General features: G+C 37.6%; 1 protein-coding gene across 1 annotated transcript; it reads left to right on the forward strand.

The window, feature by feature from the left end:
- Positions 1 to 1,104: 1,104 nt before the first annotated feature.
- On the forward strand, positions 1,105 to 16,639 carry LOC120298175 (vomeronasal type-2 receptor 26-like). The gene is made up of 6 exons (XM_039321626.1): positions 1,105 to 1,234; positions 11,842 to 12,017; positions 12,534 to 13,388; positions 14,082 to 14,309; positions 15,420 to 15,546; positions 15,738 to 16,639. The coding sequence occupies exons 1-6, from the start codon at positions 1,144 to 1,146 to the stop codon at positions 16,637 to 16,639; spliced, it is 2,379 nt and encodes a 792-aa protein (XP_039177560.1). The 5' UTR covers positions 1,105 to 1,143.
- Positions 16,640 to 17,706: the final 1,067 nt, after the last annotated feature.

The raw sequence follows: 17,706 nt of genomic DNA on the forward strand, positions 1-17,706 counted from the left end.
ATCAGCTTTCAATAAGAACACATTGAATAGATTGTGGCACTATTACATACAAATACAGGTAGTCCTTGACTTAAAACTTGATGCTTAACAACCATTCAAAATTACGAAGGTTTTGACCCCACACACCAACACACATGCAGTCACATGACCACATTTCAGGCACTTAGCAACCAGCTCACTTTACAACCATTTGTAGCATCCCATAGTCATATTACTATGATTTGCAATGACTTTGCTAGTTTCTGCTTAAAAAAAAAATCACTCAGAAGAATAGATTCACACTTACAACCATGCATTCATGTAAGAGATCCTGAAAATTAAGTCATAAAAACAGATCTGGACACATGGGTACCTTGACTTATGACCATAACAATTTACATCTGGAAATCAGATCCCAAATTCAATTGCAAGTTGAGGACTATTTGTAATTCACAAACTGGATGATTTAGACAGTGTATAATGTTCTTGGTTTTAATCTTTATTTATACAGTATATGCAAACATACACACACACACATATTCACACACATATACATACACACACACGCACACACACACAGAGAGAGAGAGAGAAATTTCTATATATCATTAAAAACGTCAGCAACTTTGACACCTTAAAAAAAAAAGAACCAAAGTTGGGTTCAAATTTAGGGAACATATTCACCTTTTCATACCCTCAAGCAACTGTATCTCTGAATAATAATTATAAGAATTCCCTCCTGTAATTATGACATTAATATTATTTCTTTCTTCAGTTCCTTGGGGAGCTTTAAAATCTATTGGAAAAATAACGTCAAAACTAATCAATATCAAAGTATGTTTATCAGCCAATCAGAGTTAAAGTAGGAAATCTATGATTCTTTATCAGTTGGATTGCAGACAATTTGCACTGAACAGACATGGCTTCAGTTTGCATAGTAAGCAACCAATCAGGCTGAATAATAGTGGACAGAGGACTTGCTGAGTCTCATCACTGCTGTTTGATTCATTTTTACCCAGAAAAGTTCCATGGAAGATGATAACATTGATGGTGTTTGTATTGGTGTTATTTCCACTGACAGTGTGCAAAGTTTCTAGCTTTAGATGTAATGTTAGTGAGCCTCTTCCTATTTATCATAAGTATTATAAATCTGGAGATTTCATAATGGCTGGCATTATTTCTCACACTTACCATTTTACAAGTCCTACTTCTTATAAAAAACGCCCTTCTTCAGCAGTTTTGGGTGATTTTGTGTAAGAATCTTTATTTTCTTAATCCTTCTGTATGTGTTCTCCAATTATTTTCTAAGTGTGTTTTCTGTTGCTCTGTTTTGTGGGAAAGGAACTTTGATGATACAGGTTTGTTTTCATTAATTCAGTAGAAAATAATAATAATAATAATAATAATAATAATAACAACAACAACAACAAAACAACAACAACAAAAAACCCCAGGGAGGCACTACCTTGACGTGGTTGTGGGGCTTGTGTACTCTGAGGAAGATGAGAGCTATACCAGAGGATCAACCATACTGGACAGGTCTCATCAGAGGAGTCAGACAAAGAGTGTCTCTCCCATAAAAAATATGGTGAGACGTAAATTTCAGAATGCCATACCAGCTCGGATGTCACCCGGGTTAAATATCTGAAGAACAATGATGAAGATGCACTGAAATTAGTATATCAGGAAGGCTTACTGACTACTGGAGAGACCAAACTGGCCTACAAGAAAGACCAAATGAAGAACAGAATAGAGGTATGGGAAGACAAAGCACTACATGGCCAATACATTTAAAAAATAGCTGGGAAAGCAGATATTAACAAGACCTGGCAATGGCTAAGAGCAGGAAAATTGAAGAAAGAGACTGAGGGACTAATTCTGGCTGCACAAGACCAAGCCTTAAGGACAAATGCATACAAAGTCAAAATTGAGAAGACAGCAACAGACAGTAAGTGCCGCCTATGCAAAGAAGCTGAAGAAACAGTGGACCACTTGGTAAGCTGTTGCAAGAAGATTGCACAGACTGATTACAAGCAGCGGCATGACAAAGTAGCAACAATGGTGCATTGGAAGATCTGCAAAAAATATCATTTGCCTGTAAGCAAAAACTGGTGGGATCATAAAATAGAGAAAGTAATAGAAAATGATAAAATTAAACTGCTCTGGGACTTCAGAATTCAAACAGACAAGCACCTGCAACATAACACCCCAGACTTAACAATTGTCGATAAGAAAGACAAAAAAGTCTGGATAGTGGACGTGGCAGTGCCTGGAGAACAGCAGAATAGAAGAGAAAGAACTGGAGAAGATAACAAAATACAAAGACCTACAAATAGAAATAGAAAGACAGTGGCAAAAGCAAGCAAGGGTAGTACCAATAGTCATAGGCTCCTTGGGTGCAATCCCAAAACAACTGGAGCACCACTTGAACACCATTGGCATTGACAAATTTGCTATTAGTCAATTGCAAAAGGCGGCCTTACTAGGAACTGCTTCCATCCTGCGACGATATCTGTAATACCATCAAACATCCACATCTGCCTATCCCAGGTCCTGGGTAAGGACTCGATAGGTAGACAAAATGCCAAATCCAGTCTGAACATCTGGCTGACTGTGCGATGATCCAATAATAATAATAATAATAATACCCCCAGTGAGACACTACCGTGACGTGGTTGTGGGGCTTGTGTACTCTGAGGAAGATGAGAGCTATGCCAGAGGTTCAACCATACTGGACAGGTCTCATCAGAGGAGTTAGACAAAGAGTGTCTCTCCCATAAAAAATATGGTGAGACATAAATTGCAGAATGCCATACCGGCTCGGATGTCGCCCGGGTTAACAAGGTCTGTGCTAGATATTGGAGTTCCTGGATATCTGGTGAAAAATGAGTTACAGGACTCAGGACTGTTGGCTGAGCAACCAGGGCCAGCAGCTGCAGAACTACTGGAAGAAAAGGTGTTTACCCGTCGCAGATACACAAGTGATGGAAAACAAAGAAATAATGATCTGTTACTACAGATCAAGTCCAACAAGAAGAGGATATCTAAAACGAATGCACCAGTTCTGGAAAGAACAACATCCAGAATCAGAAATAACAGAACAGAGACTAGCAGATCAACGCCGATTTATAACACAAATAAAATATTCACAGAAACAGAATTGGACGAACTGCAAAGGTTTACCCAGGGCAAAGAAATCAAAGCCTTACCAGAAGTAATTCAGAATGTAGAGGCAAACCAGGGGGAGTTGGCAGTGAAGGAATCTAGCAGAGATATACAACTGTTCTCATTTGGAAACCAGGCACCTCTACCTCAGGAAGAACAAAACCCTCTAACTAAAGAAATAAAAGAATTGAAACAAAGAATAACTGAGCATCTAGAACAGCACAAAAACAACAGAATAAGACTATCTGCATTGAAGCTTGTTCCAAAGAAACAGCTAGCACAAGCATTAAAAGATGCAAATATTTCAATATCAAGTATAAGCACCAATTCACTGCAAGAAACAAACCAACTAATGTACAGCACAGCTGCAGTTATAACAGAATACCTGGGATGCACGAAGACCAAAGAACACCTAATCAAGAAATACCACTTAGAAACAAGGAAGATCAAGGAAGCACTGGAAATAATAAAGCAACAAATAACAGCTATAGCCAGAAAAATCAGTAGATATGAAGCTCGAATTGCAAACTATAGGCAGAACCTCCAATTTCAATCCAATCAGAAACGTTTCTACCAATCCATCAATGGAGAAACTGCAAGGAATCAGTCAGTACCTGACAAGGAAGAAACAGTACAGTTCTGGAAGCAGATATGGGATAACCCAAAGAAATACAACAAGGATGCGGCTTGGTTAAAAGAGGTGGATGCAAATAAAACAGAAGTTGAAATGAAAGAACTAGTAATAACAACAAAAATGGTAGAAAAAAGAGCAAAGAAAATCAAAAATTGGTCAGCACCAGGTGAAGATGAACTGCATGGGTTTTGGTTGAAACATCTAACTGTTATACACCCACTCATTGCCAAGCAGTTCAACAATATACTACAAGGAGGAGAAATTGAAAAGTGGCTAACAACTGGGAAAACCTACCTAATAATGAAAAATCCAGCAAAAGGGGCAACACCAGGTAACTACAGGCCAATTACCTGCTTACCAACAACTTTCAAATTACTAACTGGTGTGGTAGCTGATGCAGTACAACAGCATCTAGTTGAAAACAATCTCTTTCCACCTGAGCAGAAAGGAAACCGCCCCAATAGCAGAGGAACAAAAGATCAACTCCTAATAGACAAAATGATCTTGGAAAACTGCAAGAGAAGGAAGACCAACCTGAATGTGGCATGGATTGACTACAAAAAGGCATTTGACTCTCTGCCACATGATTGGATAATAAAGTGCCTAGAAATAACAGGAGTCAGTAGAAACATCAGAAAATTTGTGCAAAGATCGATGGCACAATGGAAGACACAGTTGCAAATCAATGGTGAGAAGCTGGGAGAGGTTAATATCAAGAGAGGAATATTTCAAGGAGATTCATTATCACCATTACTATTTGTTATTGCACTGTTTCCTCTGTCAACAATACTGAATAACTCAGGACATGGCTATCAAACATCAAAAACATCTGCCAGACTATCCCACCTCCTTTATATGGATGATCTGAAGCTGTATGGAAAAACATCATCTGAAATAGAATCGCTGCTCAACACTGTCCGTATATATAGCCAAGATATTGTAATGGAGTTTGGCTTGGACAAATGTGCCACACTTACTATCAAACAAGGAAAAATAGTGAAAACTGAAGGAATCAAGATGCCCCACGAAAATAACATTAAGAGTCTGGATGAGGAAGAGTACTACAAATACTTGGGTATCCTTCAAGCTGACAACATCAAGCACACTGAAGTCAAGAAAAAGATTAGAGGTGAATACATCAAGAGAGTGAAGAAGATCTTAAAGTCCAAACTCAATGGAGGAAATACCATAAAGGCAATCAACACCTGGGCAATCCCAGTCATTAGGTACACAGCTGGAATAGTGGACTGGACTCAAGCAGAACTAAAAGCAATGGATAGGCAGACCAGAAAAATAATGACAATGTGAAATTAGTATATCAGGAAGGCTTACTAACTACTGGAGAGACCAAACTGGCCTACAAGAAAGACCAAATGAAGAACAGAATAGAGGCATGGGAAGACAAAGCACTACATGGCCAATACATGAAAAAAATAGCTGGGAAAGCAGATAATAATAAAACCTGGCAATGGCTAAGAGCAGGAAAATTGAAGAAAGAGACCGAGGGACTAATTCTGGCTGCACAAGACCAAGCCTTAAGGACAAATGCATACAAAGTCAAAATTGAGAAGACAGCAACAGACAGTAAGTGCCGCCTATGCAAAGAAGCTGAAGAAGCAGTGGACCACTTGGTAAGCTGTTGCAAGAAGATTGCACAGACTGATTACAAGCAGCGGCATGACAAAGTAGCAACAATGGTGCATTGGAAGATCTGCAAAAAATATCATTTGCCTGTAAGCAAAAACTGGTGGGATCATAAAATAGAGAAAGTCATAGAAAATGATAAAATTAAACTGCTCTGGGACTTCAGAATTCAAACAGACAAGCACCTGCAACATAACACCCCAGACTTAACAATTGTCGATAAGAAAGACAAAAAAGTCTGGATAGTGGACGTGGCAGTGCCTGGAGATAGCAGAATAGAAGAGAAAGAACTGGAGAAGATAACAAAATACAAAGACCTACAAATAGAAATAGAAAGACTGTGGCAAAAGCAAGCAAGGGTAGTACCAATAGTCATAGGCTCCTTGGGTGCAATCCCAAAACAACTGGAGCACCACTTGAACACCATTGGCATTGACAAATTCGCTATTAGTCAATTGCAAAAGGCGGCCTTATTAGGAACTGCTTCCATCCTGCGACGATATCTGTAATACCATCAAACATCCACATCTGCCTATCCCAGGTCCTGGGTAAGGACTCGATAGGTAGACAAAATGCCAAATCCAGTCTGAACATCTGGCTGACTATGCGATGATCCATAATAATAATAATAGTAAAGTTGGAAGGGACCTTGGAGGTCACCTAGTCCAACCCCCTGCTCAGGCAGGAAACCCTACACCATTTCGGACAAATGGCTATCCAGTCTCTTCTTAAAAACTTCCAGTGTTGGAGCATTTACTGCTTCTGGAAGCAGGTTGTTTCCACTGATTAATTGTTCTCACTGTCAGGAAGTTTCTCCTAGGTTGCTTCTCTCCTTGATTAGTTTCCACCCATTGCTTCTTGTCCTGCTTTCAGGTGCTTTGGAAAATAGCTTGATTCCCTCTTCTTTATGGCAGCCCCTGAGATATTGGAATACTGCTATCATGTCCCCCCTTGTCCTAGAAATATTGGAATACTGCTATCATGTCCCCCCCTTGTCTAGAAATAATCTAGAACATATTCTCCAAAGCAGCTGAAGGCAGGACAAGAAGCAACGGGTGGAAACTAATCAAGGAGAGAAGCAACCTGGAACTAAGGAGAAACTTCCTGACAGTTAGAACAATTAACCAGTGGAACAACCTGCCTCCAGAAGCGGTGAATGCTCCAACACTGGAAGTTTTTAAGAAGAGACTGGACAGCCATTTGTCCAAAATAGTATAAGACAGTGGTTCTCAACCTGTGGGTCGCGACCCTATTTGGGGTCGAACGACCATTTCACGGGGGTCACCAAACAACGCAGTCCGCCATTTTTCCCCCTTTTCCTTAGCTGTACTACTCCCTCTTATTCTATTAGCTTTTGAAAGCCAATAGAATAGACTCTATTCAAGAGAGTCTATTCTATTGGCATTCGAAAGCCTGCGCCCTCGCTGCCGCATGCCATGACTGCCCAGGAGCGCCTGGACCTGCCTGCTGCCGCACTGAATGTGTGGTGGCCAAGGTAAGGCTACTGGGGCACATGGTTGGGGCACATGGTTGGGGTCGCGGCATTAGGAGGGTTGAGAACCACTGGGTTAGGCCCAAGAAGTTTTCTTCTCTCCAGGCATTCTTGGGGTTAAATTGGGTAGATGTTAAGTGAATATAAGTTTTCAATGCTGGCCTATGGGATTTCAATCTTGTGATGAAGTGTATTCAAAGAATCTTCTTGAATCCAGGACTTACTGCATGGACCATGCAAGGGAATGTTGGTTTATTTAATCCTTCCAGGAAACAGAGGGAAGGATATGGTTCCAAATACACAAATTTGCATAGACTAATACACCATGACTTTCTTAAATGATATTTCTTTTTGGTTTTATTTAATAGTGTGAAAAAATATTTACAATTTTTAGATAATGAAAATTATATTCTGGAATGATATAGCACTTAACCAGAAGATAGAATGTTGTAGAATATTCATAGAAATCCAGTTTGTGTATTTCAGATATGGATGTCTGCAGTCAATGTCCAGATGATCATTATCCAAACCCTCCCCAGAATTCATGCATTCCAAAAAAGAAAACCTACTTGTCATATGGAGAACCCTTGGGCAGCACTTTGGCCAGTTTTGCTCTTTGTGCTACTTGTCTGTCTGTGTTTATCCTGGGCATCTATTTTAAATACCATGACACTCCCATCGTCAAAGCCAACAACCGGAACCTGACTTATGTGCTCCTCAGTTCACTCTTCTTCTGCTTCCTCTCTGCTCTTCTCTTCATTGGCCACCCAGAGAAGCTGACTTGTTTCATTCGACAAACTGCATTTGGCATGATTTTCTCAATAGCAGTTTCTTGCATCTTGGCCAAAAGCATTGTAGTAGTTCTAGCATTTACTGCTATCAAGCCAGGGTCCAGGATGAAAAAATGGGTGGGCAAAGGATTGGCCAATTTCATCCTTCTTTCCTCCTCAATGATTCAAGTTATCATTTGTACTGTGTGGCTGGTCATCTTTCCCCCATTTCCAGATGTTGACATGCATTCAATGGCAGCAGAAATTATTGAAGAATGTAATGAAGGTTCAGCATTCATGTTTTACTGTGTCTTGGGCTTTATGGGTTTCCTGGCCATTGTCAACTTTGTAGTGGCTTTTTTGGCCAGGAGATTGCCTGACACATTTAATGAAGCCAAGTTTATTACCTTCAGCATGTTGCTATTTTGCAGTGTTTGGATGGCTTTTGTTCCAACTTACCTAAGTACCAAAGGGAAGTACATGGTGACTGTAGAAATCTTCTCCATTTTGGCCTCCAGTTTTGGGATACTGAGTTGCATCTTTTTCCCCAAATGCTACATCATTTTGCTGAAGCCAAATCTGAATACGAGGCAGCAGTTAACAAGAAAAAATAAAATCTGAACAATGTAGCTGAAATACTGTAAATTTATTAACAAAAAACCTGCAGGAAAACGGGTCTGAAGATTTCACTTTGATGTATAGGTTTCTCTGGTTTTATCTCTTATACAGTATGTGCTATTTCAACTGTTGATGCCTCTATGTAAAAGCTGACTCTTCATTTTTAGTGTTCTTTCTTGTCAGCATTTTTTGTACATGTAACCTAAAAACAAATTCTTCTAGGAGGCATTGCTATCTTGTCTGTGCAAGAAAAAAAAGATAAGATAACCTTTTAATGGTGTTAAAAAGTATGACACATCAGCTATTTTATATGCTTAATGAGGAAAATTTAAATTCTCAAATTCTGATTCCAGAACTTTTAAAGAAATTCTGACATTCTTTATTAAAAATTGTGTGTGTCTCTCTCTGTGTGTGTATGTGTGTGTGTGTGAGAGAGAGAGAGAGGGAGGGAGGGAGAGGGAGGGAGAGAGAGAGAGAGAGTATAATCTCTCTTTAGTGTAGAGATTATTTTAAGTGTGTGAGTATTTAATTTAGATCTTTATTGAAATTTATAAATAAAATTATGACACTTCAACCTCACTTTCTTTAGCCTCTTTTAGTGGTACAAACTTTTGATTATTCCTTCTATTTTTGGGAAGCTGCTCATCACTTCAAATGACAAAGAGCGAATACCTGCATGTTCCTTTGCTCATTTAACAGAAATAATTAGGTTGGTTTAGATTATCAACTGTGATGTTATATGGCTCCCTCACTGAGCAAACATTGTGTTTCAGGAGCATTTACATTTATACAGGAACTGCCATAAATCCATTAATCCTGATTTTCATTATTCCCCATCCCACTGAAACACAACACAGTCACACAGAGACAGATAAATGTAGATGCCTTTCACATGCATATTTTTCTCTTTATTTTACAACTGAGAACTCCTTGTGAGTCCATCCAAAGCATGCAGTGTGGACAATGTCTACAGAATTCAAATATATATATATATATATATATATATATATATATATATATAATCAGTCCTGAGAACAACCGACTTTTGTATGGATCTCTATTTAGTCTCTCCAAATATTCTTCTGTGTTATAAAATTGGTGCTTGAAATGACATATCTTCCTGATCATGCAATTATCTTGTAACCTGGTTTAGAAAGTGTTTAATTTTCTTTTTTATAAAAGCCCCCCCTCTCTCTCTCTCCCTCTCCCTCTCTTTCTCCCCCCCCCCTTTGGTTTAAAAACTACGTACATTTTTTCTGTCCTACAAAATTTAATTCAAATCCAGGGAACATGATCACATATTTTCAAAGTCTCAAAGAAACACTGTCACTGATTGCTAGTGATAATAGCTATATTTTCCCCATGCAATTATGAAATTAGCTATGTTGACTTCTCGGTTCCTTGGAGGATTATTAGATCTATTGGAAAAACAACAAGCCAATATTAAAATGTGTTTACTGATCATTGAAAGCTAGAGATTAAATCTATAATTCTTCCTCAGTTGGATGACACATAATTTACAGAGAACAGTCATGACTTCAGTTCTCACAGTTAGCAACCACTCAGGTTGAACAATGCTATACGGAGACCTCCTAGTCTCTGACTTTGTTTTCTAGTCAGAAGAGTTGCATGGAAGATGTAGCCCTGGTGTTGTTGGTATTCATGCTACTTCCATTGGCAGTGTGCAAGATTCCTAACTTTAGATGCAATGTTAGTGAGCCTCTTCCTATTCATCATAAGTATTATAAGTCTGGAGATCTCATAATGGCTGTAATTATTTCTCATACTTATCGGTTTTCAAATCCTACTTCGTATAAAAAGCGTCCTTCATCTGCACTCTTTGGTGACTTTGTGTAAGACATTTGATTTTCTTAATCCTGCTGCATGTGCTTTCCAGTTATATTCTACATCTGTTGCTGTGTGTTGGGAAGGGTGAGATTTTGTTGATGCAGGTTTGTTTAGTTGTTCAGTAGAAAAAAAATGAGATTTCTTTTTCTTTTTTAAGAATGGAAGCAGACTCACTGTGATTCAGGGCCATATTTCTGCCTTATACTCTAAGTATTTAAAGTTATGAGTGTTTCTTTTCAACATCATAATTATTTCCTTGTCCTTCCAAATTTCCATTCTGGGACATTTTGAAGGGAAGCAATTAGGAATTCTTTCTTCTGAGATGGATCTACAAATTACAATTTTCTGCTACCATACTACTGGATAATAAATATCTTTGAATTTTTAAGAGAATGTTTTAGCAAGAGTAGAAAGAAGCATGTACACACATTCTAATTTAATTTACATGTCAGTGTTGTAAACTGAATTAAGGACTTGTTTGCGAGACTAATTCTCTCATCCTAATCTTTGTGTGCTCCATGTAAATGATCTAAAAATCTTCTACAGTGGTTGAAGAATGGAGATATTACATGGAGAAACTATTTTAAATTTGCCCTATTATCTGTAATATTTCCAATGTTAATTTGGATGTTCTGCACAACTTGAAGAATGGGAAAGGAATAAGTAACAAGGAAAAGTTCAAGGTAGCATCTTAAATACAATATTCTCAGTCTTAATCTGGGTGACTTTCATTTATTTGAGGGTAATAAAGGGAGAAAATGATCCATCCACCATGATAGCCATGAATCCTGTAGGTGTTATTCTTTTTCCTCTAAAAAGAAGTCAGGCAATAAGGAAATCAAAAATTCACAGAGAGTTTCCTAGAAGAAACCAGAGTAGTTTTGTAACTTTTCACAAAATTATGGTCATGGTATTAAACATTGCAGTCACATTTGAACTCACTTAACACTTCAACACAATAATGTGTTCCTTTGCCAAAGCTCTGTATTTTTATCTTTTCTTAATCACAGTCCAAAAAATGTGATTGAAAATAGGACTTAAAATGATTGCTCTGCCTATTTTCAGTGTTCAGCAAATCACTGAAATCTGAAATGTATGGAGGTCACCATAATAAGAACGTGAGAGGCACTGATTTATTAGCTCAATCAATGAGATTTTGTGACCATTTCAACTTTGAGCACCATATTGAAGAAGTTAGGTATACCTCTCTGAAAAATTTCTGTTCCTAAAATCATTAACTTCGTTCAACGTTTTGGAGTGCTATGAAATCATGCAAAACAGTCTTCCAAAAAAAGGATTATAGAAAGTTCTACTGAAGTCCCCAGAAGTACTTGGGCTCTCCAGGTTCACTAGAAACTAGAGAAAGAGCTTCAAAAATGAAAGCATACAAAACTATTCTAACAAAAAACACCAAGAGATATTTGGAAAATAATTTCACACGTTTTGTCTTTTAATGTGGTTGAAGCATATTAGCATTCTGAAAAAAACTCTTTAGAGAAGTCATAAGGACAAAGATCAAGCAATTTAATTTCAAATAAGAGATCATTTTTAAGCTATTGATTTTTCTCATTGTAGAGTCATGAAGCAGAACTACCAACATATCTTGACTTTGGAATTTGCTTTAAAGAAGATCAATGACAACACCCAACTCTTACCTAACATCACTCTGGGTTTCCATATCTACAATAATGATTTCAGTGCCAGTGTAATTTATCTTGCTTCTATGGAACTTCTGTCCACAAAAGACAAATTCTTTCCAAATTACAAATGTGATGCTCAAAATAATCTGGTAGCAGTCATTGGGGGACCTAACTCTGATGTCTGTCTCAACATGGCAACAATTCTCTGCATGTACAAGATCCCACAGGTAGGCAATGTGAATATACCTTAAGAACTTAAAAAGGGAGAGCACCATCTCTAAAATTTGAGGCATTTTTCTGACCAAGTTATGGAACAAAGTGAACAAAATAGATAAAAATCCAAAGACTTAACTTAAATAGAACTCTTCATTCTGGGAAAGAATTTATGAATTCCATTTTGAGCTGTCTGTTTATTTCTTCATTGAGGTAGATCATGTCATGTGAAGAGGAAATATACAAGATTTGATAGCCACCTTCATGTAAATAAATTCATACAATTGATATGGGGGAGAAGAAACTCTTGCCTTACATAAGAAAATGGTAAAAATTGATGCATTAGGATTTTTTTGCAATTTGAAACCCAGATCCAGAAAAAATTGAATTGTGAACAATTACAGAAGAATGAAAAATAGAACAAAAGAATTTATTCATCAGCATCAGCAACATATATGGACAACACCCATACTTGAGGTTTTTTTTGTTTGTTTTGGAAACATCTTTTCCAATATTCTCTTTTCATTTAGCTCACATATGGCTCTGCTCTATTGATGGAGAAACAGACTGAAGGAGTTTTTTTTCAGCAGATGTTCCCAAGTGTGGCACTCCAATATGAGGGTATTCTAAGGTTATTGCTATATTTCAACTGGAGATGGGTTGGAGTGGTTTATCTGAATGATGTTAATGGAGAGAGATTTGTCCAGGAAGTGCTCCCTACATTCTCCAAAAGAGGCATCTGCTTTGACATCATACAAAGATTCCCTCAGCTAACTTTTTCTGTATTTGCTGATCAAATGGTGAAGGAAGGTTTTGAAACATTCTTGGGTATCATGAAAAGCTCTGCAAATGTATTGATTGTACATGGTGAAATCCAGACCATCATTATTTTGAGAATGGTACTTCATTTCTCGGAATTTGAGAATATACCAATGGTAACTAAGGTCTGGATTATGACAGCTCAAATGGATTTCACATCAATTCCCTTTCAAAATGATTGGAATTTAGATTTCATCCATGGTGCTGTGTCACTTGCAATGCACAAAAAGGAACTGTCTGGCTTCCAGAACTTTGTCCATGACCAAAATCCTAAAGGGAAAAGAGAAGATGGTTTCATTAAAGCTTTTTGGGAACAAGCTTTTAATTGTGTGTTCCCTGTTTCTCTGGCAGACCAAGAAGAAAGCACAATCTGCACTGGGGAAGAAAAATTAGACTCTCTTCCTGCATCTGTTTTTGAAACAAGCCTGACTGCTCACAGCTACAGCATCCACAATGCTATCCATGCTGTGGCTCATGCTCTGCATGTTATGCATTCAACCAAGTCCATGTTAAGATCAAGAAGAAATGGGGGGATATGGAAGCTTCTGAATAAGTCAATGTGGCAGGTAATGGACTTCCAAGCTGAGATACAATATGCATACTTGTTCAGCACATTTGTAAGTGGATATCTAGGTTAGTGGTTATAACCTGTCATCACAGGGGGTTTACAAAGGCTTGAAGAAATGTTATTATTTAATCCTTCAGTTCAATCTTGAAGATCTGTGACCATGGTCCATGGCCACAAAAGATATTTAAAGGGTGTCAGTGGTGAAGAAAGGTGGATCTAGATCATTTAGGTTAGTGGTTCTCAACCTTTTTAATGCCGTGACCCCCAACCGGTCGTAAGTCGAGGACTACTCAACCGGTCATAAGTCGAGGACTACTCAACCGGTCATAAGTCGAGGACTACTCAACTGGTGCAGCACCGTTTGCAGAATGGGACTTTTGGTGGGCTCAGCAGGGCAGAGACAGCCTGGTCAATTCCTATTGGCTTTTGAAAACCAATAGAATTAGACTCTATTCAAGAGAGTCTATTCTATTGGCTTTCAAAAGCCAATAGAATAAAAGCGAGTACCACAGCTAAGGAAAAGGGGGAAAAAACGGTGGACTGCGTTGTTTGGCGACCCCCGTGAAATGGTCATTCGATCCCAAATGGGGTCCCGACCCACAGGTTGAGAACCACTGATTTAGGTGATTTATTATCTTTTTTAAACACATATTAGCATTTCTTTAACTCCATAAATATTTTCTGATTTCAGTTGCACCATTACTTGAGAAGTGTTTCATTTAACAACTCTGCTGGTAAAAAGGTTTCTTTTGATGAAAATGGTTCATTAATTGCAGGATTTGACATTGTAAATTGGGTCACTTTCCCAAACCAATCCTTTCAGAAAGTAAAAATTGGTGAAATAGAACCATCAGCTTGTTCTTTAAAAATGTTAAACATTTATGGAGATGATATTGAATGGCCACGTAGATTCAACCAGGTAAGGACTTAATTTATATTGCAATAACTTAAGTGATTTTCTGATGTTAAAAAAAAAGTTCATTCCATGTATTCTGTGAAATAATTTGCCTGTAGTTGAATAATTCTTTGAATTTATATTAATTTATTTATTTACTCCCTCTAAATATTTCAAGATTCTTCTTTCACTCATTTTAGCCTCCAAATATACAGAGTTTATTGTTTGATTTGGGGTCCAAAACATGTCTAGGGCCACATTCCTAAATGACTTTACTTGTCTTATCTTAACCAAGTTCACATCACAATAGCTGGGGATGCATGATATGTGAAATCTTTAGGAATACTTTATCAACACAATGGCAAAAATATGGACAAATCACATTAGGGCAGCTACTACAAATAGTCCTCAACTTAATGACTATTGCTTAATGACTATTTTAAGTTGGAAAAGACTTCATAAAGCTGTTTATGACACATCCTTGAAGTTACAACTGCTGCCTTGACCCTTAGTCACATGTTCACATTTCAGGAGCTTGGCAACCAGGTTGCAGAAGCCTGAAGTCATGTGACTACAATTTACAACTTTTTCCCCATTATCTGGCAAAAATGGTAAAAAAAACTCCCATTGGATATGCCATGTTCATTAATAACCATGTTGTTCGCTTAACCATCATATGATTCTCATAACTATCATGGTGAATTGCTTTATGATCATTATAAAAATGTTAGTGACAGCAAGTCTGATTACATGGTGACATGCTTAATGACCACAAAGACTCACAACCAAAATTCTGTACTCAATTGTGGTCATAAATCACAGGCTACCTGTAGCTTGTTCTCTCCACCTATCATATAAGGGGAAAAATAGATCTAATAACTATTAAAAATATAAAATGAAAAAGCTAAGCAGAAGTTACTTGAGATGTTGGGCATACCAGTAGTTGCCACAGCTAACATCATATTTGTAAAACAGTGTAATTACTATATATTAGTCCCCAAATGCTTTTGAAAAGTGGTACTTTTTTGTCAGCTATTTGTCAGCTCATTGCATAATTGTAAATCACTTACCCTTTCCATTTTTGTCAGCTCATTTCATAATTGTAAATCACTTACCCTTTCCATTTTTGAACAGACATGCCCCCTTTCTCTCTGTAATGACAAATGTCATGGAGGCACCAGTAAGACAAAGATAGAAGGGAAGCCAAACTGTTGCTACAATTGCCTTCCATGTCCTGAAGGGAAAATTTCAAACCAGACAGGTAAGAGATACGATACAGAGATGTTTTCAAAATATTGGTTGTGACCTTCAATCCCACAAATTCAAAATTTACAGGTGATTTTCTTTCCCAATGTCTAAGTGAAATTGTATATAAATCTACAAAATTTCAGTGGAAATCTATGTACATTTCTAAATCATTCTAGAATTTTTTGCTAATGCTTTCTTTTCCAGATATGGATGACTGTATCCAGTGTCCAGAGGATAAATATCCAAACTATGACCAAGATGCATGTCTTCCAAAAGATATAAGCTTCTTATCTTATGAAGAATCTTTAGGGATCAGTTTGGCCATATTTGCTCTTTCCTTCTCTTTCATTACAGCTGTGGTGCTTAAAATCTTCCTCAAGCACCAGAATACTCCCATTGTGAAGGCCAATAACCGGAACCTTACCTATACTCTCCTTGTGTCTCTCTTCCTGTGCTTCCTTTGTACTTTGCTATTCATTGGGCGACCTGAGAAGATACCATGCTTCTTCCGCCAAACAGCTTTTGGAATCATCTTTACAGTGGCGGTTTCTTGTGTATTAGCCAAAACCATCATTGTGGTTCTGTCCTTCATGGCCACCAAGCCAGGATCCCAAATGAGAAAATGGGTGGGGAAAGGACTAGCAACCTCCATTGTTCTTGCTAGCTCTTTTATTCAAGCCTCTATTTGTACTGTGTGGTTGGTGACCTCACCTCCATTCCCAGATTTTGATATTCACTCAATAACTGAAAAAATTATTCTGGAATGTAATGAAGGTTCTGCTATCATGTTTTATTGTGTATTGGCTTTTATGGGTATTTTGGCTGTTATCTGTTTTACTCTTGCTTTCCTGGCCAGAAAATTGCCTAACAGTTTTAATGAAGCCAAGTTTATCACTTTCAGCATGTTGTTATTTTGTGCTGTTTGGTTGTCCTTTGTTCCAACCTATTTATGCACCAAGGGGAAGTACATGGTAGCTGTGGAGATCTTCTCCATCTTGGCCTCTGGTGCTGGTTTATTGATCTGTATCTTTTCTCCCAAATGCTATATAATTGTTTTAAGGCCTGAGTTAAATAGCAAGCAACATCTGATGAGACGAAAGAATTAAAAAAAATATTACTTGTCTACATGAAAGAGGCTATAATTTATTTTAATTTTAAGAAACTGGGCTTAATTACAATAACATGCTCCATTTGCACAAACACTATCTGATTAAAATTAATCACATATTGATTGGAAGAACAACTTTTTATAACTTCTTTACTGGGATTTTGTAGAAATCTTATAATAAAACCCAATGATTGTAAAAATATTTGCAGATGTTCTAATTCTTTTAGCTCCAAATACAAAATGAAATGTAATGAGTATTTCATGGAAAATGAGTTTTTTCAGTTCTAGTAATATACTGCAAATTGTTAAATGTATAGTGCTTTAAAGTGAGGATGGAAGGCCAATATAGTGTAGTGGTTAAAAGCACTAGAAAAGAAATAGGAAGTCTATGAATTGTAGTCCTGCTGTAAGTACAAAACTTACTGAGTGACTTTAGGGAAGTCACTCCTTCTCAATCAAAGGAAGGAGACAAAAGAAAGCCACTTCAAAAAAAATTACATTTTTTTATTGACTTGTCCATATAATTGCTGGGAATCAAGACTAACTCAAAGGCACACACACACACACACACACACACACACACACACACACACACAGTTAAAGATGCTGAGCTTGTCAGATTGAAGACCTAAGCAACTATATGAGCTCCTGTTACTTGCCCCAGTTCCTGCTCACTTAGCAGTTTGAAAGCATGAAAATGTGAGTAGATAAATAGGTATTCTTCAGTGGGAAAGTAGCAGCATTCTGTGTGCTTTGGCATATAGTTATGCTCAGTGCTTTTTTTCTAAAAAAAAAAAAAGGTGCCAGAACTCACACATGTCATACAACCTGCCTTGCCTACCCTACAAGGTTCCATCCAAAAAAGGTGCTGGAACTCCGTTCTGGGTGTTCTATGAGAAAAAAAAAGCCCTGGTTATGCTAGTCACATAACTACATAACATGGAAAATGCCTTTGGACAATGCTGGCTCTCTCAGCTGAGAAATGGAGATGAGCACCACCCCCTACACACATCATTCTTAAGCTAAAGACTATATCAGACATTTTTTGCCCTCAAAGATGTATAT

The sequence above is a fragment of the Crotalus tigris genome, unplaced genomic scaffold (genome assembly GCF_016545835.1).
Source record: "Crotalus tigris isolate CLP2741 ecotype Arizona unplaced genomic scaffold, ASM1654583v1 scf7180000023764.170092, whole genome shotgun sequence".
NCBI classification, from domain to species: Eukaryota; Metazoa; Chordata; class Lepidosauria; order Squamata; family Viperidae; genus Crotalus; species Crotalus tigris.